General features: G+C 51.3%; 7 protein-coding genes across 8 annotated transcripts; 4 read left to right on the forward strand and 3 right to left on the reverse strand.

Moving 5' to 3' along the window:
* Nucleotides 1-160: 160 nt before the first annotated feature.
* On the reverse strand, nucleotides 161-1,845 carry Idh3a (isocitrate dehydrogenase [NAD] subunit alpha, mitochondrial). The gene is made up of 2 exons (XM_003745714.2): nucleotides 1,549-1,845; nucleotides 161-1,309 (listed from the first exon to the last, which is right to left on the reverse strand). Exons 1-2 carry the CDS (start codon nucleotides 1,729-1,731, stop codon nucleotides 428-430), a joined length of 1,065 nt encoding a protein of 354 aa, XP_003745762.1. The 5' UTR covers nucleotides 1,732-1,845; the 3' UTR covers nucleotides 161-427.
* Nucleotides 1,846-2,311: 466 nt separating this feature from the next.
* LOC100909233 (tonsoku-like protein) lies at nucleotides 2,312-7,016 on the forward strand. Its single transcript, XM_003745799.1, has 9 exons — nucleotides 2,312-2,517; nucleotides 2,692-2,858; nucleotides 2,973-3,181; nucleotides 3,700-3,866; nucleotides 4,025-4,308; nucleotides 4,435-4,716; nucleotides 4,846-4,984; nucleotides 5,105-5,259; nucleotides 5,362-7,016. Exons 1-9 carry the CDS (start codon nucleotides 2,312-2,314, stop codon nucleotides 7,014-7,016), a joined length of 3,264 nt encoding a protein of 1,087 aa, XP_003745847.1.
* A 140-nt stretch (nucleotides 7,017-7,156) lies between these two features.
* Nucleotides 7,157-9,603, reverse strand: LOC100908804 (ER membrane protein complex subunit 2). 2 transcript variants are annotated; one of them, XM_003745716.1, is made up of 6 exons: nucleotides 9,464-9,603; nucleotides 8,541-8,654; nucleotides 8,390-8,454; nucleotides 8,034-8,263; nucleotides 7,545-7,902; nucleotides 7,157-7,394 (listed from the first exon to the last, which is right to left on the reverse strand). In XM_003745716.1, the coding sequence occupies exons 1-6, from the start codon at nucleotides 9,474-9,476 to the stop codon at nucleotides 7,272-7,274; spliced, it is 903 nt and encodes a 300-aa protein (XP_003745764.1). In that variant the 5' UTR covers nucleotides 9,477-9,603; the 3' UTR covers nucleotides 7,157-7,271. The 2 variants fall into 2 exon arrangements, with proteins under 2 accessions (XP_003745764.1, XP_028968041.1); XM_029112208.1 differs by lacking the exon at nucleotides 9,464-9,603 and having other exon boundaries at nucleotides 8,541-8,670.
* mRpL48 (mitochondrial ribosomal protein L48) lies at nucleotides 9,580-10,641 on the forward strand (the record flags this gene model as incomplete). The annotated part of the gene is made up of 2 exons (XM_003745800.2): nucleotides 9,580-9,616; nucleotides 10,107-10,641. Coding segments are annotated over 2 exons (504 nt in total), but the record flags the coding sequence as incomplete, so codon positions are not given.
* Nucleotides 10,642-10,777: 136 nt separating this feature from the next.
* LOC100897268 (unconventional prefoldin RPB5 interactor) lies at nucleotides 10,778-12,225 on the reverse strand. Its single transcript, XM_003745801.1, has 4 exons — nucleotides 11,975-12,225; nucleotides 11,498-11,836; nucleotides 11,215-11,391; nucleotides 10,778-11,081 (listed from the first exon to the last, which is right to left on the reverse strand). The coding sequence occupies exons 1-4, from the start codon at nucleotides 12,076-12,078 to the stop codon at nucleotides 10,778-10,780; spliced, it is 924 nt and encodes a 307-aa protein (XP_003745849.1). The 5' UTR covers nucleotides 12,079-12,225.
* A 3,813-nt stretch (nucleotides 12,226-16,038) lies between these two features.
* Nucleotides 16,039-17,197, forward strand: LOC100908944 (zinc finger and BTB domain-containing protein 8B). Its single transcript, XM_003745717.2, has 3 exons — nucleotides 16,039-16,167; nucleotides 16,471-16,627; nucleotides 16,737-17,197. The coding sequence occupies exons 1-3, from the start codon at nucleotides 16,059-16,061 to the stop codon at nucleotides 16,852-16,854; spliced, it is 384 nt and encodes a 127-aa protein (XP_003745765.1). The 5' UTR covers nucleotides 16,039-16,058; the 3' UTR covers nucleotides 16,855-17,197.
* A 2,872-nt stretch (nucleotides 17,198-20,069) lies between these two features.
* Nucleotides 20,070-21,901, forward strand: Gdap1 (ganglioside induced differentiation associated protein 1). The gene is made up of 5 exons (XM_003745718.1): nucleotides 20,070-20,200; nucleotides 20,283-20,538; nucleotides 20,806-20,979; nucleotides 21,355-21,549; nucleotides 21,664-21,901. The coding sequence occupies exons 1-5, from the start codon at nucleotides 20,195-20,197 to the stop codon at nucleotides 21,846-21,848; spliced, it is 816 nt and encodes a 271-aa protein (XP_003745766.1). The 5' UTR covers nucleotides 20,070-20,194; the 3' UTR covers nucleotides 21,849-21,901.
* The last annotated feature ends 346 nt before the right edge of the window (nucleotides 21,902-22,247 follow it).

Genomic DNA, 22,247 nt, shown 5'->3' on the forward strand with positions numbered 1-22,247 from the left:
AGTCTTTGTGATTCCCTTTTGGTCTCTTGGAGATTCTCTGGCCGTCGGAGTATGAAAGACCCGATGGGGGCCCGCGATGTCTCCGGTCGCGGAGCAAAGGGAGTTGACACCGAGAAGGAGCGATCGGGGTAGGTTGGATTTTCTAAGCAGCAGGTATTTGAGAGAGCTCCCGACCGGCGGGAAAAGAAGTTCCTGATCCTTCGACCGAGTTTATTTTACATCCTACGTCTTTTCCAGAAGAACCGCGCTCATAAATTAAGACTTTACACCCATTCGGCACTTGTAGACTCCAAGCCATACTTGACTGATGATTTATATTAAGTTAAAAACTAATAACATCCGCTGATCAAGAAAGACACTCGTTTCCGGAGACCGGGGCCTCGTCGAAGTGCTCGCATTTGATACTTCCGCCGGATTCATTCATCTATCAAGCAGAGACTTTGCTGCAGATCTCATTTGTGTAGTCCGAGCAGGTGCCCTTCCCTCCCAGATCAGCTGTCAGGTGTCGACCTTCCTTGATTGTGTCAAATGTGGCTCTCTCAATTCGATCGGCGAACTCGTTGAGATTCATGTAGCGCAGCATCATGATGGCGGACAGGAGGAGCGCCGTTGGGTTGGCTTTGTTCTGTCCCGCGATATCCGGTGCGGTTCCGTGGACAGACTCGAAAATAGCGCCGTCGGTTCCGATGTTCCCCGATGGAGTGACTCCGAGACCTCCGATCAGACCGGCGCACAGATCCGAGAGGATGTCACCGTAAAGGTTCGGCATGACGAGTACGTCGAACTTCGCCGGGTCCTGCACCATGTTGAGGCAGAGCGTGTCGAGGTACATTTCATTGTACTTGATATCGGGGTTGGCTTCGGCAGCGTCTCGGCAGCACTGAAGGAAGAGACCGTCCGACATCCGCATGATGTTGGCTTTGTGCACGGCCGTTACTTGTGAGCGACCGTTTGCTTTGGCGTACTCGAAAGCGTAACGAGCGATTTTGTTTGACGCCGGTTCCGTGATCAACTTGATCGACTGGACAACTCCGGGAACGATTTCGTGTTCGATTCCGGAATATTCACCTTCTGTGTTTTCTCGAATGGTAACCACATCGACGTCTTTATAGGGTGTTTCGTATCCTTCGATCGAGCGGCAGGGTCTCACGTTAGCGTACAGATTGAATTCCTGTCGGAGCGCCAGATTCAGTGAACGATGTCCTTTTCCGATCGGGGTGGCCAAGGGACCCTTGAGACCAATTTTGTTTTTGTTCACAGAATCGATCGCGCGCTGAGGTATACCGAAACGACCGTTGGGTCCGCGAACCTGCGAAATGGATAAAATCGTCAAGCATCGTAGTGCGAGGGGACTTCTACGTCTCGTCGCCTCCGATCCTCCGACTGAAGATCGTTGAAGGAGATGAATTTTCCCTTGCCGGAAAATCGCGACGAATCCCTTTCCACCAAGCACGCGTTCCATGGAAAGAACGACAGGACATCTCGTCGACGCGGGACCCACCGGAGCTTCGACGCTGTATCGCAGGCAACGAGACAGTCAGAACTTACCGGGGTGACATCCTCGACCTCCCACTGAATTGGAACTCCAGCCGTCTCGAAGATTTTCTGGACTGATGCCGAAATCTCGGGACCGATGCCGTCGCCGGGAATGAGGGTCACAGTCCGCATTTGGGACATGTGCCGACTCAGAGCCCTGGAAATGGGCGCCGAGATTCTTTGGAACTTGTTCATTCTTCTGGAATTCGAGACTAGGCTAGAGGATTCAAACGAGAGACTCCGAGAAGTTCCTCTGGGTGAACTGATCGACCTTCACACTCTGCGCTAAGAGTAGCCGACAAAAGCAGTGCTGAGCTCCGACACGAAACGGACTCGGATATCCGATGGAAATCTCTCAGAGTCCTCCCGTCTCTCGTATGCGACGGGGCTCGGAAGCGAATGGTAAAGTTCCATCACGGAAATATGACGAGAAACATTCACGGCATCCTAGTCGAGACGAGTTCCCGAGAGCCGGCCTCTGAATGCGGCTGCGAGCTGTGAGAGCTCAAAGGCGCGAACCTGGCCCAATGTTTTCATTGTGGAGAGGTTTGGTGCCTCTGATGAATCGTCGTGTCGCGAGACCGAGTCCACTGCTCCTTCGACGATTCTCTCCATGGCTTCGTGATTCAAGCTCCTCGGCACTCCATCCGCAGCCTCGAGAGGAAACGGTGCCTGAACATCCCTCTGGGAAAATCGACTCGTGTCCGAGTGCCGAGGCGTTTTTTTTTCACTTTCGTCCAACTTCCGGCTTTGTGGTACAGGAGCAGAGGACCGTATGTCGAACATATGTCGGAAGTTGGAGAAAACTTGTCAGAATGCGAGACAGCGGGGAAACCAGCGGGAGTTGGCCCTGGCTCTCGAGGAACTCGCTTGCTACCTTGCCGATCAGAGATCTTGGGACCGTCTCGTCGAAGTTCGGACCGAACTACTTGAGGTTTTGGAGAAACTCCATGATACGCTGGAACTGGCTCGATGTCATCGGTGAGCGACACGGATTTTCGTTTTTTTCTCTGAAATTATACTCCATCGTTGAAGGCGTCGTTTCGTGACTCCCGTGGAGCTGTGTCGTCTTCGGCCACTCGAGTCGCGTGTCGGAAGAGTGAGTCCCTATTCCCTATCCGACTCCGTGTACCTAATTTGGTATCTCTGTCTCAGATTCATCGGTGAGGCTTATTTGGAATTACGAGACCCTGACTTGGCTTTACGTCATGTGAAAATGTATCTGAAGCTGTGCCAGAACGAGTGCGAACTCGAGAAGCAGCGAGCTTTCACCACACTCGGAAGGGTTTATGTCGCCAAGTTCGACATCGATGGAACAAAAGGTGGCTGCCGACGAAATCCCTTCCTGTTTAATTTCATTCGATCGAACTCGATCTCTCGATCGTAAGTTCCATGCACTGGAAGAACTCTAATCAGCTGTTCGGCATTCGACCCAGGTGCATTGGACAAGGCCACGCAGTTCTATAATTCAGCACTATACTTGGCGATGAAGTTCGAAAAAGATGAACAGCTCGGATTAGAAGAAGCTCGGCTAATGCGCGGCCGTTTGTTGTACAACCTGGCCCTGGCGGCCCAAAGGAAAGTGAACGGTGGGAAGAGTGAAGTTCTCAAACATCTCGAGCGTGCCGTTTACACTCTGAAACAGGTAATTCCCACGCGAGCCCGAAACATCAAATAATACCAAGATCACAATCATGTAGTTATCGAGTTGGAGTTTTTTTGTTTTTTCTCCGCAGCTTTCCGGAACGAAACTCGAGAAAGATTCCCTGGGCGATCTCTACAACACTTACTGCGAATTATCGGAGCTCAATTCGAAGATGGAGCGATCCACTGAAGCTATCGATGCAGCGCAGAAAGCTCTGAGCATAGCTCGGCAGACGAAGAGCTCTTCGCGAAGAGCGGAATCGTACATGCTCCTTGGACTCGGGAATCTATCGGGTGGTCGATGGAGAGAAGGCCGAAGAGCGCTCAATCACGCGCGGGTTTACGCTAAGTCACTTGACGAACTGAAAAAAATTGGTGGGTGCTGGTTCTTACCTTCACGTTCTTCCCGAATTATCCGAATGAATATCTTCAAGGCGTTCGGAGCAGGCATGACCTACGCGCCCTTCGGGCTTTTTTTCGACACCCCGATTCTACTTCAGTTTGGTAAGCAATTTGAAGGACGCTGTTCGCCTCGAAAGATGGGATCGCAAGCTCCAGGACGGAGACGGTGACGTCAACGAGCTCCACGAGAAAGTGGGAGACACCTTAGTGAGGTTCGGATTCCTCGGAGCAGCTATACGGTCTTACAGAAAGATCGAAGCCCCCTTCGCCGCTAAGTGTAAACGGTATGTGAAGGTCGACGGTGCTCGGTGATGTAGATCGGAGTATTTATGAAATTTGACGGCGAATCAATCGCCTCTCCCGAGCTCGTTCCATTGGAACAGTATTCCGATATCGTCCGTGTCGATCTCACATTCATTTTCTTCGCTTCGTCCCTACGCAGATACGCTGCTATCTGTGGATCGATTGCTGAAACTTACAGCGACCTCTCAGACTTCGTCAAAGCAGAGGAATGGTACCTCAGGGAGCTCCAATACCGACACGAGGACGAATTCGAGGAATTGAGCAATCTGTATCTATCATTGATCAACTGCATACGGGAACCTCCGCAGCTCGAGAGGATCATCGACTTCTCGAGGAAAGCATCGGAATGCGCGGAACGGTGCACGAAGCGATTCGTCAAGAAAAACGTCCTCGAGAGATTGAAGGAGCTAAGGGCGGAAATAGGTTCGGATCAGCTCGTCTTGAGCTCGTTGTGACGCCTGACAAGCTCCGGAGCACTCGCTGATTCTCCCGGTGGATGTTTGCTCATGCTTCTGTCGATTCCTGTCTCAAGGAGAGCGTGGTTTTCAGAGAATCTCGAGATTCCGAACTTCGAGTCACTTGAAAAGCAATTGGATGGAGGACAATCGACCGACTCCGAAACATCGATGACAGAAGAATCGAATCGTGATACTTCGGTCGATTTGTCGGATTTATCTGTCGAGGTGACTTCCGACACGGAGGAGCGAGCCACGAAGGCTCGGACCGGATCAAGGCGGATCACCGAAAAGAAGAACGAACGAGGCGAAACTTTGCTGCAGCAGGAGTGCATCAAAGGCAATCTAGCCGCGGTTCAGAAACTCATCGGCCAAGGTTGGCATCCGAGCTACGATTCTCAGCGGCAGAATACGAGATCCCCTTTGCCCCGTACCTACATCGAGCGAGCTCCTCTCTGAAGATTCCGCCACCTCCTCTGTGGTAGACTTATCCGACATGTTCCAGGCTTCGATGTGAATTCCGTTGACAACGGCGGTTTCTCTTGTCTTCACGACGCGGCAAACCATGGATTCTTTGAAATAGTGAAGCTTCTGGTGGAAGCTGGAGCCGTCGTGAACAAAGAGAGCAAGGACTTCTCTCACAGGTGGGTGTAGCTCTTTTCCCTCGGTAGACTATCGATCCACCCTTGGAGGTAATCCGTTCACTCCGAGCTCAATCCGAAGAGTGCGACTCCTGCGCGCTTCATGAAACCAACTGCTTCCAGGATCACCCCGCTTCATTCTGCGGCAGCCGATGGCCACTATCTGATCGTATCTTATCTTCTGGATCATCGAGCTAATGCGAAGGCCCTGACCATACGGGGACAGACAGCTTTCGATCTTTTGGAGGTGTCAGAAACCCAGGACGAAGTGTACATATGTAAGTGTTTCATTGGGATTATCCTATGCGGCCCGAGTCCCTCTGAGGGTTCTCTGGAGTTTTCAGATCTTTCGGTCCTAAGAATTTTTCTCCTCGACGTAGCTATTCGGGAGAGACTTCAAGCCGCCGATGCCGAAGTACGCCATCTCAAGAACATGGTCAAACGGCGTTTCCAACACATTACGACGCCGTCGCCTTTTCTGACCGTGAACAACGACGACAAATCCGCCGGACCGGCCGACGCTATCATGATCGAAGAGGATGTCGTCTCGACGAAGGGTCGAAAGAGAAAGAAACAGAGGAATTTGGATTCCATCGTAGTGAGAAGTAAACGTGTCCGAGAGCCGAGTTCCGAACGCGACGGAGAGCCGTCCGCATCAAATTATCGCTGTCGAACTCCTTCACCGAAACGCAAGCGGCAACCCACGATCCTGTCAGCCATCCAGAACATGAGCGACGATTCAAACGGAGCGAACGACACAATCAAAGACGCCTTCGAAAGGACATTGATGTGCAGCACCCCAACGAAAAACCGGGGCCGTGACGACACTGTAATTGATGTTGACGTTTCAGACACAACACTGAAGGACAAGGATGCAAACATTGCGGATCGAGACACCGGTAATAGCACGATATCGGAAAAGTCTTCGTCTTCGAGCGTCTCCGGTTTCGGCCTCGCGTCTGTTCACCTAGTCAGGGTCAGAGTGGAGGAGAGATTGCTCTCGATTCCGCTGCCGAGGGATTTTTCCGAACTCACCATCGGTTACCTCGAGCAGCAAGCCGCGGAGCGGTACCAGGCGATCGAGGGAACCCGGCCGGTGGTGAACATAGCTCTCGAGGATGGCGCTCTTTTATGTTCGTCTGACCCAATCGTCTGTGTTCAGGGTATTCCTGTGCTGAAAGGAATAGTCGCTGCTTGGAACGTCCCGGCCCTCGAAGAGAGAATCAAAATCAAGCTCACAGGCAAGGCGTTGTCGAAAAAACTTCTACAAAGATGTCAGATCGCCACCACGTTCGGCAAGTTGGAGCTCGATCACATGAAGGTTCCCCAGGAGCTGTTCATAGTTTTAAAGCACGAAACACATCTGCACACCCTCAAAATGCTCTTCGTACATCTGGATACGAACGCGTGTCAGCAGCTGAGTGAGGCGTTCGCCCGACTGAAAAATTTGAAGTTTCTTTCCCTCGCTGGCTCTGGTCTCAGCGGAAAACAGTTCCTGGATGTTTTCGCGAAATTTGCCAGCATGGAACTCGAGGAGTTGGATCTGAGTTTCAATTCCGCTGATAATTTCTTCGTTAACCTCCTCCGGAGCCTCGTTCCTCGACTGAGATCCTTGAAATCTTTGATAGTTTCTTCGTGCAACATCACTGACACCTCTTGTATAAACGACATCCTAGATCAAGGCACGGTTTCGAAGGTAGACCTGTCCTGCAATCCTCTCGGAGAGAACGGACTCCGGACGTTAGAGGGAGTGCTTCGTCAAACTAGTCTGAAAGAACTCGATCTAAGCAATTGCGTGAAGCAGAAGGTGACGATAGAATTTCTAATAGAATTCCTGGAAAAATGTAAAAATCTAAAGACTGTGAAACTCAACGGCTTGCTCATCGAAGAATACCATCCGAGGGATAGCTTAGCGACATCGACGAGTTTCGACACAGCATTGCAGCTCCACATGGAGAAGACTCCGCCAATATCTTGGAATTTACGCGAAAGTCTCGAATCGTATTTAGGGAAATTAGTCATGGACGATGTATGAAATCGGTGAAAAACAAGGGCATCGTGCTTGTTCTCATCGTTCTTCTACGAACCAACCTAATACAACCCACTAACGGTGAAGCTCAAATGACTCTCAGAGTATCCGCTAGACAAAGGACACTTTCCATGAAGTATTTTCGTTTCTTTCTCCGAAATTCCATGAAACATGTGGAGTAATGGGATGTTGAATGGTTTTCACATAATCTTAATTATATATTAAAACTGCACAGACGAGTCTAGGAAAACTCTGGAAAAATTAATCAGCTTTCTTCTGCTCCCCGTTCGCTTCGACCTCGTCCTCAGGCGCAGCTTTTATGCTAAGTTTCGCCATGAGATCCTCAACGGCCACATCCTTGCCTTCGAGGGCACCGATTTCTTTCTGAAAAGCGCAATCTGATTTTGAGAGTCTTGATAAATTGTGTAGTGCGTCGCCCGGATCGGCTGTCGCTTCGCGGAGGAATCGTCTCGGATGACTTCCTTTCGGACCTGCCCGCTATCCGTGTCCGATACACATGGCGCAGCTACTCACCTGGTACAGAGTTTTAATTTGATCAATGGCCCACGTCAGGTATTTCTGATTATCTTTCTTCTTCTGCGATGCTAATTTGGTCGATGAGGCGAGCCACTGCGCCGCGCTACAGAAACCGAATAACGCTTCCTTGTTTTGAGGATTGAATTTCAAAGCTTGTGCGAAATAGGCACGCGCCAGTTCAACGCTGTCCACGGTCCCGATCAGATACTGAAGTTCCGCATATCGCTGATGATACAGATGGTTATGAGGGGACGTCAACAAAAGTTCTTCCATGCAGAACGCTGCTTTGGGGAAGTCGTTTTCTTCAATGTAGAGATTGCTCAACTCCAACCAAGCTTCTTGGTCACTCTGGAATCTTCAGAGAGATGACTGATTATTGAGTGATCTCGAGCTGTCGATAAATACGTGGAATCGACCATTCTGTCCGTCTGGTTCTCAGCTGCGGATGCGGGCCGGGGGCTCGGCCAAGGGAATCGAAACACCTACTTTTTCAAGTATTCACACAGTTTTTCGATTGCTTCTGGGATAAGCTCTTGGGCCTTCAGTATGGCTATCTTTCGTTTGTGAACCGAAGAGTTGGCCTCATCTTCAGCCAGTAAGGCATCGTAGATTTTCTCCGCGTCCGTGTACGCGCCCAACGCTTCTAATTGCATCGCTTTCAATTTCCTGATCCGATGACTGCCCGGATACTGATGACTGAGTTGCTGGAGGCATTGCTGCAAGGGATTTCTCGGTGAGACTCTCCAGCGGGAACCCCCGGGAGCGCAACTCCCCACGAGCTCAATGATTTCGGAGCTCAGATCGAGTGAGTTCTGGGTTGAGCTCTTCCGAATGAAACTTACTTTCGATACTTCCCAGTCTCGAGTGTCAAACGATGCGAGTGCGACTTGCTCATAGACGACCCATCCTGAAATATTTAGGGCATCATGAGGAAGAGGTCCATCCAATCTCTCGAACAGACGATACCCGCGATTCGCCCGGAAATCCACTCACGTTCGTCACCGAGGGACTTCATGGAATCGCTCAGGACATCTCTGTAAACATCAACAATTTTCGAAGACTGCCGATCGTTCTCGTCACGACATTTCTTCAGGAATGCCCTCGCCTCTGAAATAAAGTTCATTCCTGCTTAGAGATCCCGTTGGCTCTCCCTCCAGAAGTCTCGCAGAACGGTAAGCTCGGACATGCTCTCGGATTCGAAAACCGTGTCCTGGATTCCGCTAGCGAGCTCGTGAGTCGTCGTAGCCGTCAAAATCCTAGACGGCTTCCTTCAATGCCTCTAGGGAACGCGGACTATACGATTTATCTTTGCTCCTCCGACCTGATTAGGTGGGTCCATCTCGGATAGGAGACGAGCACAGTATCCTCCCAGCGATCCGCGCACGGTACCCTCACGTGTGCACCGATCGCGAAACTGCATAGAACACAGGTGTTCCTGCACAAGTCCCCTGACTCGCAGGTTTCGCTTTCTATCAGAGAGAACATGGAACGATTCCGTGATGAAGAAAAACTCCAAGTTCGCTCGCGAGAGGCGACTCCCTGAGCTATCATCCGACTTTCCTGACCTACTCAGGCAGGAGCAATCCAATCCGCTGAGTTACAGGAATCAAGAGCAGTCATTGATGATATAATTAAGAGCATCGTCGACCGTCTGCGTTTTCATTCGCACAGGCCGCTTTCGGGATCCCGCGTTTCGCGACTTCCCCTCTTGATTGAAGATCCCTAGAGGCTAGTTCTTGCGCTATGGATTCACATTCTCTCTCTGCCGAGTCCAGTGCTTGACTCCCCCCCGAGTGCACGATTGACAGATGATCCCAGGCCCCGGCCGGGAAACGACCCACAGTGAGCTTTCAAGCCGTTGTTCGTCAGAATGAGAGAGAACTCTCTCAGGAATGCGTCTCCTTTTGCAAACGTACCGGTCACATCCATCGCGAGGGACTACCAGGTCTTCAGAATACTGAATTTCGGGTTCACTTCCGCCTCCGAACAGCGATCGAACACACAGAAGGAACGAGTGAGCGAAAAGCAGTCGTCGTCGTCTCCTGTCGTCAGCAGCAGCGGCAGCAGCGGTGAGAGAGAGAGCCTACTACTCATCATCACAACAGAGAATGACTGAAAGCGCGACACAGAAGATCGACTACCGGGGTGTGTAGCTTCCCGGGGTAGATATCGCTGACTGAGGACTGACCGCCGAGCGGTCCTACGGTACGCTCATTCTCAAGCGTAGGAGCTAGTCGACTCTCTGGAAATCCGCGTCTCCGGTCGGGACACCGGAGTAATTACAACTTCTTCTCCTTTGATTTTGCGGGCGACCCGCAGACGGGTGTTCTCTTGATGGAGGCCATCGAATTCCCTCCATCGAGTGCTCATGGTCGAGCTTTCTCCACACCGAGAGAGGATTGATGTGGAACGCGCAGCATAGAAAAAAACCAAAGCGATATTCTAATCGGTTCTGCAGCGACGCGATTCGCCGAGCTTCTTCCGTCATGATGCGGCGTGCTGTCCGAACTCTGATGAACAGCCCGCAGAAGAGAAACTACGCCCGAGACCTGAAAACAGTTGATCCAGACTATCTGAAATTACTGAAACCACCCGTACCGGTTCACGAGGGCCTGATCAACGTTCAATTGAAAGGCTACGACTTCCCCGTCTTGGAACGACAGGCACGTCGAGTGCTCAAATTGGTCTCAAAACTCAATTTGACTCTCAGTGAGGCTTGGCCGACACCTCTACGAAGCTTCAGGGTGCAAACCTTCAAACCGCAGTCGACAACCGTCGACAAAAGCTATGATTTGCCGATCTACGAACGCAACGTCCAAATCGCAATGGTGCCGGGATTCCTTCTGGGTACTTTCATCGATCTAGTGCAGAAGAACTTGGCGGTAGGAGTCACGGTGAATATCCATCTGCACGGACCGGAGCATCTAGAAATTCGGCAGATCCCCGATCTCGAGTTGGAGGCGTTGGAGAGACAGCTGGAAGAGTTGACGGGTACGCCGATTAATCCCCACCAGAAGAAGCTCTAGATAGGCATGAGGGAGTCTGTGGGAGTTTTAGAAGAATAAAATATCTGAGAGTTTTTCTCGTACGTTATGAAGTTCGATGGCTCCTCATTCGACTGCGATGGATATCATGTATGCCCTCATGAACACGATTTCATGTCAAGGAAAACATTTATTCACATGTGAACAGCGTGGAAACATCGAAATGTACATCGTTTTGGTAAATCGTCATCGTCTAGAAGCTTTGAATCGCGATTGTTTTCTCGGCTCTCCGCCCACAGTTTGCACGACTTTCCCCGTCACATCTCTCTCGATGATGAGTCCGGTGAAAGCGTCGGGCTCGGCCTCATCCGACTCCGGATCCGGCTCGTCATTATCGTCACTGTCAATGGGTTTCTCTTCATCCTCATGATGATCGAAGCGAACAGATTTGAGGCTGCCGCTCGATGTGGTTCTTTTCAAAATGCTCCTCGGTCCGCCCGACGTGCTTGGCTCGTCCTCGTCCCCAGGGGGTGAGCTGCCTTTGTCTTCACTGAGGATAGGGGGAAAATACTGTCTGGTTTCGGAGTCGAATTCAGCAAATTCACTCCTTCCGAGGAAATGACATCCTCCATCGTGGACGCCTACCGGGGAATCGGTCATCTATCCACGAGCTATTCACAAACCTTTCCCAGATGGGGAGCGCATCTCGATGATCCGATGTTGGCGGAGGGTTCTCGACTTTCCGACCATACTTTTCGAGCTCCTCTTGAATCTCCAGTTCCTCGAGCCGCTGCAGCAAGGAGGCATCGTCCACCGCATGTCGCATGGCCTTGCGCTCCCGAGTACGCTCCTCTCGAACTCTGGAAGCGGATTGAATGTCGGCGACCGGTGGGTGAGTGGCGTCGATTGTGACGGGAGCGGGGGGGCTCCGGTCGAATGGAAATAAATCGTGACGAGAAGTACTACCTCTTGGCATGCTCCTCGCGCCACTCCGCTTCCCTGACTTCGTCGAAGTCCTCTTTGATGTCAACGGCGGTTGTCTTCTCTTCTATATCGCGCTGCGTGAAGTTTTTCCACTCCTCGAAGTGTTTGATTTCCTCCCGAGCTTTTGCCTGGCGTTGTCGACATTCATCGATTCTCCTGGACGCGATCTCCGCAGCCTTCGTAGCCGAAACCTGCACGAGATACTCGGACGACAAGAGGACCGTGATTTCGTTTGTGTGGACGAGCTCTCCTCGGAAGAATCCCACCGAGTTGAGCGGTACCGTGACATCGTGCCGAATTTTCTTCGGTAAATTTTCGAGCCTGCAAGAAAGGTTTGCGCATCAGACACTCGATGAAAATCCTATTCCCAAGGAGCAGAATGAATGCCCCCACGCAATATGGGTACTTCAGCACTCTAAGCTTCCCGATCGAATTGCGGAGCAGCGTCTTCGAACTCACCTTTCGAGCAGCTGTTTGTAGTTCTCTTCAATAGATTCGAATTCTTGCAGAGATTGCTCAACTGCTGCAATCGCTCGATGCTGTTCGGCCAGCAGGCGTTCCATCTCGTTCCAAGAGAACGGGTCACCAAAGATTATGTTTTCTGGGAATTTCGTCGCTCAATCATATCTCATACCGGAACGATGTCAATTAAATTGTTATGGGAATATCGAATCAATGTTATCCGCCACTCGCTCGCGCGTTGTTGCTCGATGGTGGGAGAGGCAACTCTCCTGGTTCGCAAACATTCTCGTTCACATGGATGGATTGTTCACCTTGCTCGAGAGCGGGCGGTCTGAGATGCGGCTGCGGACACTTATGAAGCCGGTGAGTCTCATGCGAATGAATCGATTACAGCTCCGAATATACGACTCCGAGCTCTTTCAGAGCGTAAGGCGCAACCAATTTGGGAGAAGGATTGGCCGGGGAATCTTCTTCTCTGATCATGTACGGTCGAAAATTTGGACGGTTCGCAGGGATAAGACATCAATCCGACCGAATAAATGGGGGGAAGGGGGGGGGAATTAACGAGCCGTATCCGTCCCGTTATCGAGAGAATTTCGGCATTGTACGGGCGCTTCCGCCACGCAGGGTTCTGCCGATTGCGGTAGAAGAACATTAAGTGTTCCAAATAGCCCCAGCGCCGACAGACTCTTTGACACCAGATTCGGGGTAAAGGCTGGCGCTTCCGCAAGGTTCAAAACTCTAGGTTCCGACAGAAGAGTCCTCCAAGAGGATCACACGACGTCTCCCGAAGTCTTCCTTGATACCGCGTGCGCAACCTCGACCTTCACTCAAATGTCGAGCGAGCTGACATCCGCTCAAGTCCCAAGGATCCCCGTCACACCGGCCGCATTCTTTCGGATTCCTGGAGAGCTTCAGCCTCCCTCATAATTTATCCCACACGCCTCACAAGATTCTTCGATAGTACCTACATATGACGGAGAGGATCAACCCCACTGCAGAATCGGAGTACTCATTCAGCTCTAATAATTTAGGTCCTAAATATGAATTCTCTGATGAGATTAATTGATACCATCTACCCCAGAGTTGTGGTAGTATTTCCTTCCGTCTAGATCTTCGAGCCCGAATGACCTCCCTCTCTCGGCGGCGTGTCGGGGGTCCTTCGAAATATGTGTCGATATCTGACCGAGAAAGGGTTCAGCGAAGTCCTCGAGCGACCCCCAGACTCCAGAGCTATCGTTCAGACCTTCCGGCCCCGAATCTGACGCTTGCTAACGAATCCTCGCCAGATCACCTAAATACCCTAAGTCTCCCAGCGGGCGGCCCTTCCCCCATAGTAGCCCCCCTCCTAGAGGCTTTGAAGCAATCAAGAGGCCCTCTGGAATGCAGGGCCCCGCCTCGATTCGTAGACATCAAATTGGATAGAATGAACATCGTGAAAAATGAGCTGACACATTTTCAATCGAGACTATTGCTCTTGTGGAAAGCCAGTTGCCAAACTCTGCACCGAGTACACGCTCCCCCCCCACATTTCCGTCATCGTTTCCCGAGGCTAAATCCTTTCCGAAATATCTCGAGATCCCCTCCGATAGGAACCCCTCTCGAATAGAAGCTCTCCGCCGAAGAGATTCGGAAATACTTAAGCCCGGGTCTCCATTAAGAGATTCACGGTGGTGGAATTCACTCACGTTTCCATGAATTCGACTTGTGAGGGAAGCGTCTCAAATGAAGTGATAGGGGGACAACATGCCCCGAGGGTTCACATGAAATCCTAGTTCATTCAGTTTTCACCCCATGTACCCAGCGCCTAACCGCATTGGGACGGGTCGTTCGCTTTTCCACACTGATTCTCGCTTGTTGCCTCCGTGGAGTCCGCTCAGCGACTCCGCTAGGTTTTCGGTCTGACGGAATGCGAAATCGGGGATTGCGCATTCGAAAATCAGCGGATCGAGCCAGCACCGGCGGCGGATCTCCGCCCAAGAGCTTGATAGGGTTTTAGAAGGGCGCGCCGGGACTTTTAGAGGTTTCAGGGAGCCGCGTGGTCTGCAGAAACATTGAATGATCGTGGCGACAAACGCAAATGAAGCGGCGGGTCTGGCGCGAAGATGAGATCATCATGAACCTAAGACGATTATAGCTCGCGGGTGGGCTCTGGGCCGGAGAGCGAGCCTTGTGATCGTGAGCTCTCTAACCGTGCCGAGGGAAAGCCTGCTTTTCGTTTCGCACAGCGCGAAATACCCTCTACCAGAGTCGATCCCGAGCAAATCACCCGAGATCTTCGGACGCAGAAATCTCGGAGGCAAGCTACCGGTCAAGGGTACCTTCTGGCAAGACCTGAAAATTTCGCACGATTCCCATGCGGCAGTCCATGGCTTACACGTCGTCCGAACGAGCTTCCCGAAGATGCCGAAGATAAGTTCTTCCCTCGAGGACCGACCAGACGGCGGCAGAGCTGGACAGAGTTCTCTCATTACAAAAAGTAGGGTCCATACCTAACGAAGGAGGGCGGCCGGCGGCTTCGTCGATCAAGATTAAATGCCGCATTTACGAGTCCCATGAGCCGTGAGCCAAAACACACAGCTCACGCCCAGGAGCTCATCGAAGCGAACAGTTGTGTCCGTCCATATCCCCCGAGGGAACAACTCGCCCCGGTCCACGATGATACCGGGAGAGTTTTGCCCGAGTGAATCTCCCGCGCTCTCCTCCTCGCCACGAAGACATCGAATGTCTTCGTGGCAAATCAGGACTCCCATTCAAGGGATCATCGCGGATGGAATCCCGTGAGCGAGTTTCGCGCTCCCCCACAATCCGCCATAGGGGCAGGGCTACCAATAAGAATGAGACATCCTCTCTCCTTCTTATCGATTCGCTGCGACTTGCTTCGGGATGAGGCCCGACTTTCTGTTTCGAAGGGGGTGGCGCAGCTCACGGAGATTCACTCACGACTTCGAGGCACTGCCACAGGAACTTCATGCGATCCAGAACGCTCGATCTCTAATCGAGCAGGCGATCAGGACCTCGGGAAGCGCCTTCCACACACCTTATCGGTCACGAAGATATCCGGCTCGGATTCCGTGACGCCGAGCCGTGAGGACTTCGTCACCCGCTCCGCAATCAGAGCATAGGTGCAGCGGCCGCTCCAAAGCGCTCCTCGTGAGCCCAACGTGGAGCCGAAGCTGTCGTTGGCTACAAATATAAACACGACTACTGCAGTGCACTCACGACGCTCCCAGATCTCCATTCCCAAGGCTAAAACCCGAACCCCCGTCTGTGATGTCGTTTACGTGTGCTCAACAACGGACATCGTGAGCGCGTCGATTAGCGATCATCTCGCACATGCACCTGGTCGGCATTGCGGGGCTGGGAAGAAGCTGGGAAACTCCCAAGATGGAGGTCGTGAGTTAAGCCTACTACTGTTTCCCACAACCGGATCTTCGAGAGCAATCAGCTGGAGCGAGCGTCAAAAGGAACCCGTTAGCGCACGACCACTCCGGTCGCGCGAGTGAAGTTGTTTTGAGGAGCGTGGGAATTTCTAACAGAAATGAAGTCTGCTACCGTGAGAACCGAATTGCTCGACTGTGTCCAATTACCGCGAAGTGCTGATTTGCTTGGAACAGTCAAGGCCGTTCAAGCGTCCTCACTCGCGCTCATTCCATGCGGTTTTTTTTCTCGTATCGAATCATCTGTCGGACTTTTCCAAACGCTTGCTCTTCTTGCAGATGGTTTCCGCTCGGATCCTTACCATGTGGCCTGCTCCACTCCTGCTTGGCTAGCTTGGTGGCTAACTGCTCGGTTGGTTGGCTCGCTGGCCATTTGCCTCCTTCAGCAGTGGCGGCTCATTCGCGAGCGTCGGGTCATTCGCGGGCTTGAATAATCACGCGAAGTCCGAGATCACCCTGTCGAGAAGCGCGTCACGTGGAAAATTTGACAATAAACACGCTTCCCCTCTCGATGTCTTCCTTGCCGCTCAAACACAGCGTCGTGCGCATTTTACGGAATCAGTGAGGGATTTCCGACTTTTCAATCGCCCACCTGCTCTCTTTCAGGCGCCATGGATTTGTTATTGAAAGGATTCTCATCGATGCAAAAACTCAATATAGACCTCTTGAGCCAGGCCGCTCTGATCAGGAACTTCTCAAATCCTTCGGTCGACCGCGGAGATTTCGAACGCGTGCCTTCCCCGGGAACAAGTGAGTTTCACATCCCATGTCACCGGGGACGAGACAATGCGAGTCTATCGATTCCCAGCTTATTATCTGGGAATCGATAGACGGTCTATCTGCTCCTTGCATTCTCTGGTGACGTACAGCCGACCCCTCACTTGAAAGCGAGATTAGGTCCATTCAATGGATAACTTGACGAATCGATTCACGTTCGCGACGGTTTCTAAATCCGTCCGATCTCCGACGGATTTCTTCCCGCCTCCACCGAATGCAGCAGCCCGTCACCCTTGTCTAACTGGCTTTTTCTCTCTCACCATCAAATCGGAAAAGGAGAATCTCCTCAGAATTTAGCGCTGACCTCAGCCGTCGGCTCTCGGGTCAATGTGTACCCGTGCCCTGAGTGCTCGTACACTTCCAACAACCGAGCCAACGTGCAACGGCACGTGAACACGCGCCACCAAGTGCCCGAAAAGCAATGGCCGTGCAGGTACGTGAGCGGTCCTCGCGCTCGCTTTCATCGGGCGTATCTAATCCATGCTCAGTTGGCTTCAGGGTTTGATTCCCGGATGTAATAACGGGTCGCGCGCCTGTTCCAGGTACTGCACCTACCGAACTCATCGCAAAGATCATCTCAAGTCTCACGAGAAACGCCATGAGAAGAACATGGATCTGAGCAGCGATCCGTCCGTTCCACAAGTGATCGAATTCGACTAGTCCGTTCGTTGCGAATAGATCATTACAGTATTCATTCCTCACTTCTGAGAAGAAATTCCCGAAAATCGGATCGGTTTCCATGTGAGGCACCGCAACGCCGCCGCCCGTCTCAAAGTGCAATAGTGCCTTAGCACGCCTTGAATTAAGCACGATCGGAACACCCGATTTTCTAATATGCTGCTTGGCGTGCACTGCAAATACTCCGTGTGCAAGAATCTCAGGATCGTCTCGAGTCTCATCGAGCGAAGGACATCCTCAATTGTCGAAGACCTCCTCTAGGAAGAACTCACTCAGGCTAAAATACCTCCAACAATTTAGGGTTTTGGAGTCGCCGACGGCAACGTAGTTCATTTTAAGTGCCAGCTCAGCTTAGTTGAGCCATCGCAAGAAAAACTTCTTTTTGAGTATGTAGTAGCGATTAGATAGGGAAAAAAACGAGTCTTGTGTAGAGCGCCATAATTACATCGTATGTTATTCTCCTGAAAATAGGAACCACACAACTTCAGCAACAAGAGGTATTCTCAACCTGTAAGTTCCTGTTCGGATTCAGCTCGCTGCTGCAAAGAGCTCAAGCCGACAGTGTTCCTTCGATTGTTGCCTTCCATACGAAGTGCCTCTATTGACGAGAAAAAAAATTGTAGTTCATCGAGTCTCTGTTGGGCGTCGTGTGACCGCCGCGCCGCCATTTGGAGAAGTCATGAATCTCAGCAAACTATTGAGTACCTACTCGGGTAAACGCCCGCATCGGACCAAATCGATTATGATCCTGTATCCCGATGAATGAGGGAACGGGACGAGAATCTCTCTGCGACCCCTCCTGGAAGCGCGATATCTAGTTTTCCGCTCTCTGTATCCCTCTGAGAGTCTCAGATTTCAATTTCCGCGAGCGTGGGAAACTTGATCGTGTGGTTGGTACGATCCCACAGGACGATATTACATGTCATTGCTGATACTATTTCTATATTTAACTGTTCGTGCAGCATTATTCTGTCATCATCCAATAGCTATGCGAAGTTCAGAACGATGATGGCCATATCACTGTTTTCTAGAATGAGACTAAATCGCATTAGGAGCCTCTATGTCTTCGACAGGAAATTTGAATTAGGAACCAGATTGAAGCGTTCATCCGAACGATGATGTACTCTCTGAATGGTGATCCCCGAGGACCCGTCCCATTTGAGGCGTTGGTACCACCGCGGTACCGTGTTTTACAATAAGAATTCTCATATCTACACATAATGACTCTGGTCAATCGCCATGTTCAGTATTACGAAGACGTCGATGTAGACGTCGATGGTCGGGCAAGGCGGCGATGACGCGAGGAGATTAATAATCCCGACCATTTCGACGACATTTCACGAAAGAGAGTGACGTAAGAAAATTGATTGACTGAACGCAAGACAACGAATAAAAGCGGCAGCGGGGAGTTGATGATGGATGTACATAGAGACATGGATCTGATTTGCAATCACTGATCTTTAGGCTCTTCGCTTCAGTATTGATTAGCAAGGAATGTTACGATGAATGAGCCTTACTGGTTAGTAATTTTCGATGCAATAAACATCTATCGGTTAATATCTCACGGAAACGGATCGTTCTGTCTCAGGACGACTCGAGCAGGTGCCATCTCAGAGACGAAGGACCGAGTCTCGCATGGAATTTCCTCCATTTCGACGTGGAAAGCGGCTGCCTCCATGTACTGCGGTATCAGACTGGATGATCTCCGGAGACTCGAGAGTCCTCAATTCGTGACATTCTGATGATGGGTACAGAAAATTCCGCTAGACGGCCTCAAGACGTGATAGAAAGCTCTTCTGATCGGTTTTCGGAGCAATTGTCCTCCCGAGCAATGCTTCTCGATCTAGGCAATGGTCCACCAAATAACTCGGTGGACCGCTGTATCCATGCTTGAGTCACGAGCGCCCCACCAGTCCCGGTACTTCGAACGCCAGGTCTTGAGGGACATTGCTGCTGGGGGAAGAAAAGTGTTCGCTCTACGGAAAATTCACGGTAGAGGTATTCGTTGCGACGAGATTTCACGGTATGTATCATTCATATGTATGTTGCTTGGCCCACAATGAAGCATTCGGAACCAGAGAGGTGCGTTAAGCCGCACAATCGCGCATCAGCACGTCGTGTGCTCCGTCTCATAGAGATGTTGTACATATATATCTGATGTTCCATGGGAACGTCTCCTTCGCTGCGCCGGCTCTTCGCTTCGGTCTGACTGAGTCTATTCCAGTCGGGAACAGGCAGCCCTAGCTAGAGACTTGCACCGTAGCGCGTTGATGGTCACTCTGATGAAGACTCTTTTCGAGAATGGCTCTATTATTTTGACCGCTGCATTGAAGTATTCCAAGATTCATCACAAGACGCAGCGCGGCCGGACTCGGGGGAGCTCATGGTCGAATCGGTTGCTCCTTCTCCGAGCTAGAGGATGCGGATCCTACCAGGTGGCCGTGATAGCCTCCCACCACCGTACACGGACTTTTGGGTAAACACGGGGGAAGAAGATGAAGAAGTCGATTCTTGACAGGCCCTCACGTTCTTCTTCCTCGCCTGAATGCCGGAGCGATGGTCCTTTGGGTAGTGAGTACTCTTTGCCTTCTCTAGAACAGCTGGGAAAAATGAGTCGATTCGATGCATTTTGCATAAACGACTTGCAGACCTGTATGTGGATGGTATGGGAATTTCTCGTGGCTTCATCATTCTAACTACCATCGCAGCTTGCTTTCCCTCAAATTCTTCGCCCGGAGGATCGATCCCTGTATTGTGCGCTCCGGACCTCGATTGATGACTTGTATCCTCCATGCTGAGCGCTCTGATCGACGCCGGGTATCAGCATGGTGCGAATTGATCGCTGGCCGGATTCCCAGCAAGCGAAGTGAACGTCCGGCTCAACACAAATCGTTCAATTCTGGTGCGGTCTCATCATCACGCCACTTGTCGCTAAGCAACGCAACGATATCGGGAGCGCGACCGAATACGGAATTCTCACCGAAGAAAACGAAATGCTCTCGATACAATGGCTCGAGCGTGAAACGAATACTTCGTCCGGCCGTACCCTAGCGGCTGAAACACCGTCGGGAGGAATCGTGCCCTCCAAAGATCGTCTCCTCATCGGCGCCGAGTCGACTGTGCGGTGCATATGTTCTCTCTTCCTGGAGAGGTGGATTGACGTTGACTTGTTATGAGAACGTAGCGGCTACAATCGGCGCTTCGGCCGCTCCGTGTCGAGGAAACCTCCCGTGAGCTTAGGCTGTGCCGAGAGACACCGTTCGAAAGCTACGCGGTGCTCCTGGTTCAAGGCCTCTCTTCCGGTGGCAGACAGGTTCCAGGAATGAAGGTAGGATGTGGGAGACGGTAGTTCGGGACATGGGTGAAGAGGAGAGGTTTTCGAGTCTTCTGACGCCTTTTCCCGCATTTAGATGTCTTCATCACGGGGTCTGATTCTGTATCACGCGCTTCCTTCGTCATACTCCCAAAAAGTTGTGTTGGCCCTGAAGTATCTCAACCTGACGTACGAGAGTCGATTGGTGAATTTGTTCGACGGGGAGCAACTCGAACCTTGGTTCCTCGACCTGAACCCTAAAGGCGAAGTTCCCACATTGAAGGATGGGGACCTCGTGCTCACAGACTCGGCGGATATCATTCAGCACCTCAACGACAGATACGACACCCGCAGTGAGTTTTCCGGAGGAAGGATTTCCCCCGACCCGCATAGTCGCTGTTCTATACATCATACTCGTTGCAACTACGTATAAATATATCACTTCGATTGAAACGGGAACCGCCTAAGAGCTGAGTTGTAAAAAAGAGCACGCGTGACTAGAGCTTCTCGAGTGTCACGTCACGGTGCCGGTCGAGCGCCAATAGGTGGCGATCGGCCAGCGAGTGGCGCCAAAAGCTACTCCCGAAATACCTACGGGGATTCGCCGTATCCGTTCGCAGGGTCTGACGAGAAACTGATTCCGAATCCCGTGACGCCTGTCGGGAGATCTGTCGCTGAAGTGAATCAACTGATATGCAGCGTGAAAACCTTCGTGCTCACCTTCGGAGCGGCGTTCCACCCTCAGCATACGGAAAACTCGACGCTGAGCGATGAAGAGTCGAAAGGTCGACGAGGTCAGCGGGCTTCTGTGTTGTCAAAATTTCTCGTTCGATCCACCCGTAGTAAACCTAGAGACCTCCAGCGCGAAAGATTTTCAGGAGAAAAAAACTTCCCAACGATACCCATCTCTCCACGCCTAGAGTCATATCTATCAGCTCGTCGAAGCCAGTATAAACACATCCAGTCCCTTTGTTTTGGCATGATGAGTACTTTGATGCTGTCCCGTGAAACGCGCCTGAATTTCTGGAAGCAGTGGCCTGCATTGTCGAACAAATACCTAAGAATCCTTAAGCCAGTCATCTCCCTTGCCATGATTCGAATGCTGACGTCCGCCGAGTTATCTTGAGAGCCCAAACTGAGATAGGTCATTGCTATTGAATATTTTTCAGCATTCGTGGATAAAATGACTGAATGCATCAGGGAGAAGCTGGCGGTTGCAAAGCCTCCGTACAAAGAATCATATACTTACAAGCTGACGAAAATATCCACTGGCGGTGCCCTGCTAAAGGATGAGAACGTGTTTCTGGCGGAACTGAAAAGCACTCGCGAAGTTCTCGAACGTATCGAGGATCATCTCAGCCGGAGTAAGATGAGAGAGACTGAGATTTTCGCAATGATGTGGTTTCAACCCATATCGGGTCCCACATATCCACTATACCCCGTGGATGTTGATGGAATGTCTCAATGTTTCCTTCCAGGTCAAGGCAAGTGGATTTTTTTCGACCACTTGACGCTGGCCGATATATCCTTGGCGGTCCTACTCTACCGCATCAAGAAACTCGGGCTACAACACCACTTCTGGGCTGAAGGATCTTTACCTAATGTAGCATCTTATTTGGATCGAGTTTTGAAAGATCCAACCGTCGCTGAATCACTCTCCTAATCTCGTGGTGAAGAAGCTTTCCAGGGGAAATAAATCATTGGTATGGCTTCCAATTATTCGAGTCGTCAATTTCATCGAACCTGATCGATGCGCAGCGAAAGGGTTCTCCTCCGCGACGCGCAGTGAGGGTCCCAGCCGCCCCGGAGATGACTGTTGAAGTTGCTTTGCTCCGAGGGTTCCTCACGAGCTTAGTCTCCAAGGAAAATATGGGGGTATCCTCTCGGCACCAGTCAGGCATCAGAGATCGAACTTTATTTTTGGATCCGCTATCAGGGGAGCCATTCCGATCAGGAGTGACAGGAACGACGAAGGATGAACCGTCCGAATCGTCATCATTGGTCCTCTTAACTGATGTCTTTGATCAACATGTCTTCGAACTCTTCGTAGCAATTCCACGCT

This window comes from Galendromus occidentalis, unplaced genomic scaffold (assembly GCF_000255335.2).
Source record: "Galendromus occidentalis unplaced genomic scaffold, Mocc_1.1 scf7180000077485, whole genome shotgun sequence".
Taxonomy (NCBI): domain Eukaryota; kingdom Metazoa; phylum Arthropoda; class Arachnida; order Mesostigmata; family Phytoseiidae; genus Galendromus; species Galendromus occidentalis.

Excerpts from the sequence above, each read along its gene's own strand:
- Idh3a (XM_003745714.2), bottom strand. The coding sequence starts at position 1,731 with ATGAACAAGTTCCAAAGAATCTCGGCGCCCATTTCCAGGGCTCTGAGT. Across the intron at positions 1,310-1,548 it reads AGGTCGAGGATGTCACCCCG|GTTCGCGGACCCAACGGTCG; the intron begins GTAAGTTCTGAC and ends TCCATTTCGCAG.
- LOC100909233 (XM_003745799.1), top strand. The coding sequence starts at position 2,312 with ATGTCGAACATATGTCGGAAGTTGGAGAAAACTTGTCAGAATGCGAGA. Across the intron at positions 2,859-2,972 it reads CGACATCGATGGAACAAAAG|GTGCATTGGACAAGGCCACG; the intron begins GTGGCTGCCGAC and ends CATTCGACCCAG. Across the intron at positions 4,717-4,845 it reads TCAGAAACTCATCGGCCAAG|GCTTCGATGTGAATTCCGTT; the intron begins GTTGGCATCCGA and ends GACATGTTCCAG.
- LOC100908804 (XM_029112208.1), bottom strand. The coding sequence starts at position 8,670 with ATGAACTTTATTTCAGAGGCGAGGGCATTCCTGAAGAAATGTCGTGAC. Across the intron at positions 7,903-8,033 it reads CTGTGTGAATACTTGAAAAA|ATTCCAGAGTGACCAAGAAG; the intron begins GTAGGTGTTTCG and ends ATCTCTCTGAAG. Across the intron at positions 7,395-7,544 it reads AAATTAAAACTCTGTACCAG|AAAGAAATCGGTGCCCTCGA; the intron begins GTGAGTAGCTGC and ends TGCGCTTTTCAG.
- LOC100897268 (XM_003745801.1), bottom strand. The coding sequence starts at position 12,078 with ATGGAACGCCTGCTGGCCGAACAGCATCGAGCGATTGCAGCAGTTGAG. Across the intron at positions 11,392-11,497 it reads CGCGAGGAGCATGCCAAGAG|AGTTCGAGAGGAGCGTACTC; the intron begins GTAGTACTTCTC and ends ATCCGCTTCCAG. Across the intron at positions 11,082-11,214 it reads GCGCTCCCCATCTGGGAAAG|TGAAGACAAAGGCAGCTCAC; the intron begins GTTTGTGAATAG and ends CCCTATCCTCAG.
- LOC100908944 (XM_003745717.2), top strand. The coding sequence starts at position 16,059 with ATGCAAAAACTCAATATAGACCTCTTGAGCCAGGCCGCTCTGATCAGG. Across the intron at positions 16,168-16,470 it reads CGTGCCTTCCCCGGGAACAA|GAGAATCTCCTCAGAATTTA; the intron begins GTGAGTTTCACA and ends AAATCGGAAAAG. Across the intron at positions 16,628-16,736 it reads GAAAAGCAATGGCCGTGCAG|GTACTGCACCTACCGAACTC; the intron begins GTACGTGAGCGG and ends CGCCTGTTCCAG.
- Gdap1 (XM_003745718.1), top strand. Across the intron at positions 20,539-20,805 it reads CGACAGATACGACACCCGCA|GGTCTGACGAGAAACTGATT; the intron begins GTGAGTTTTCCG and ends ATCCGTTCGCAG. Across the intron at positions 20,980-21,354 it reads AGAGTCGAAAGGTCGACGAG|CATTCGTGGATAAAATGACT; the intron begins GTCAGCGGGCTT and ends AATATTTTTCAG.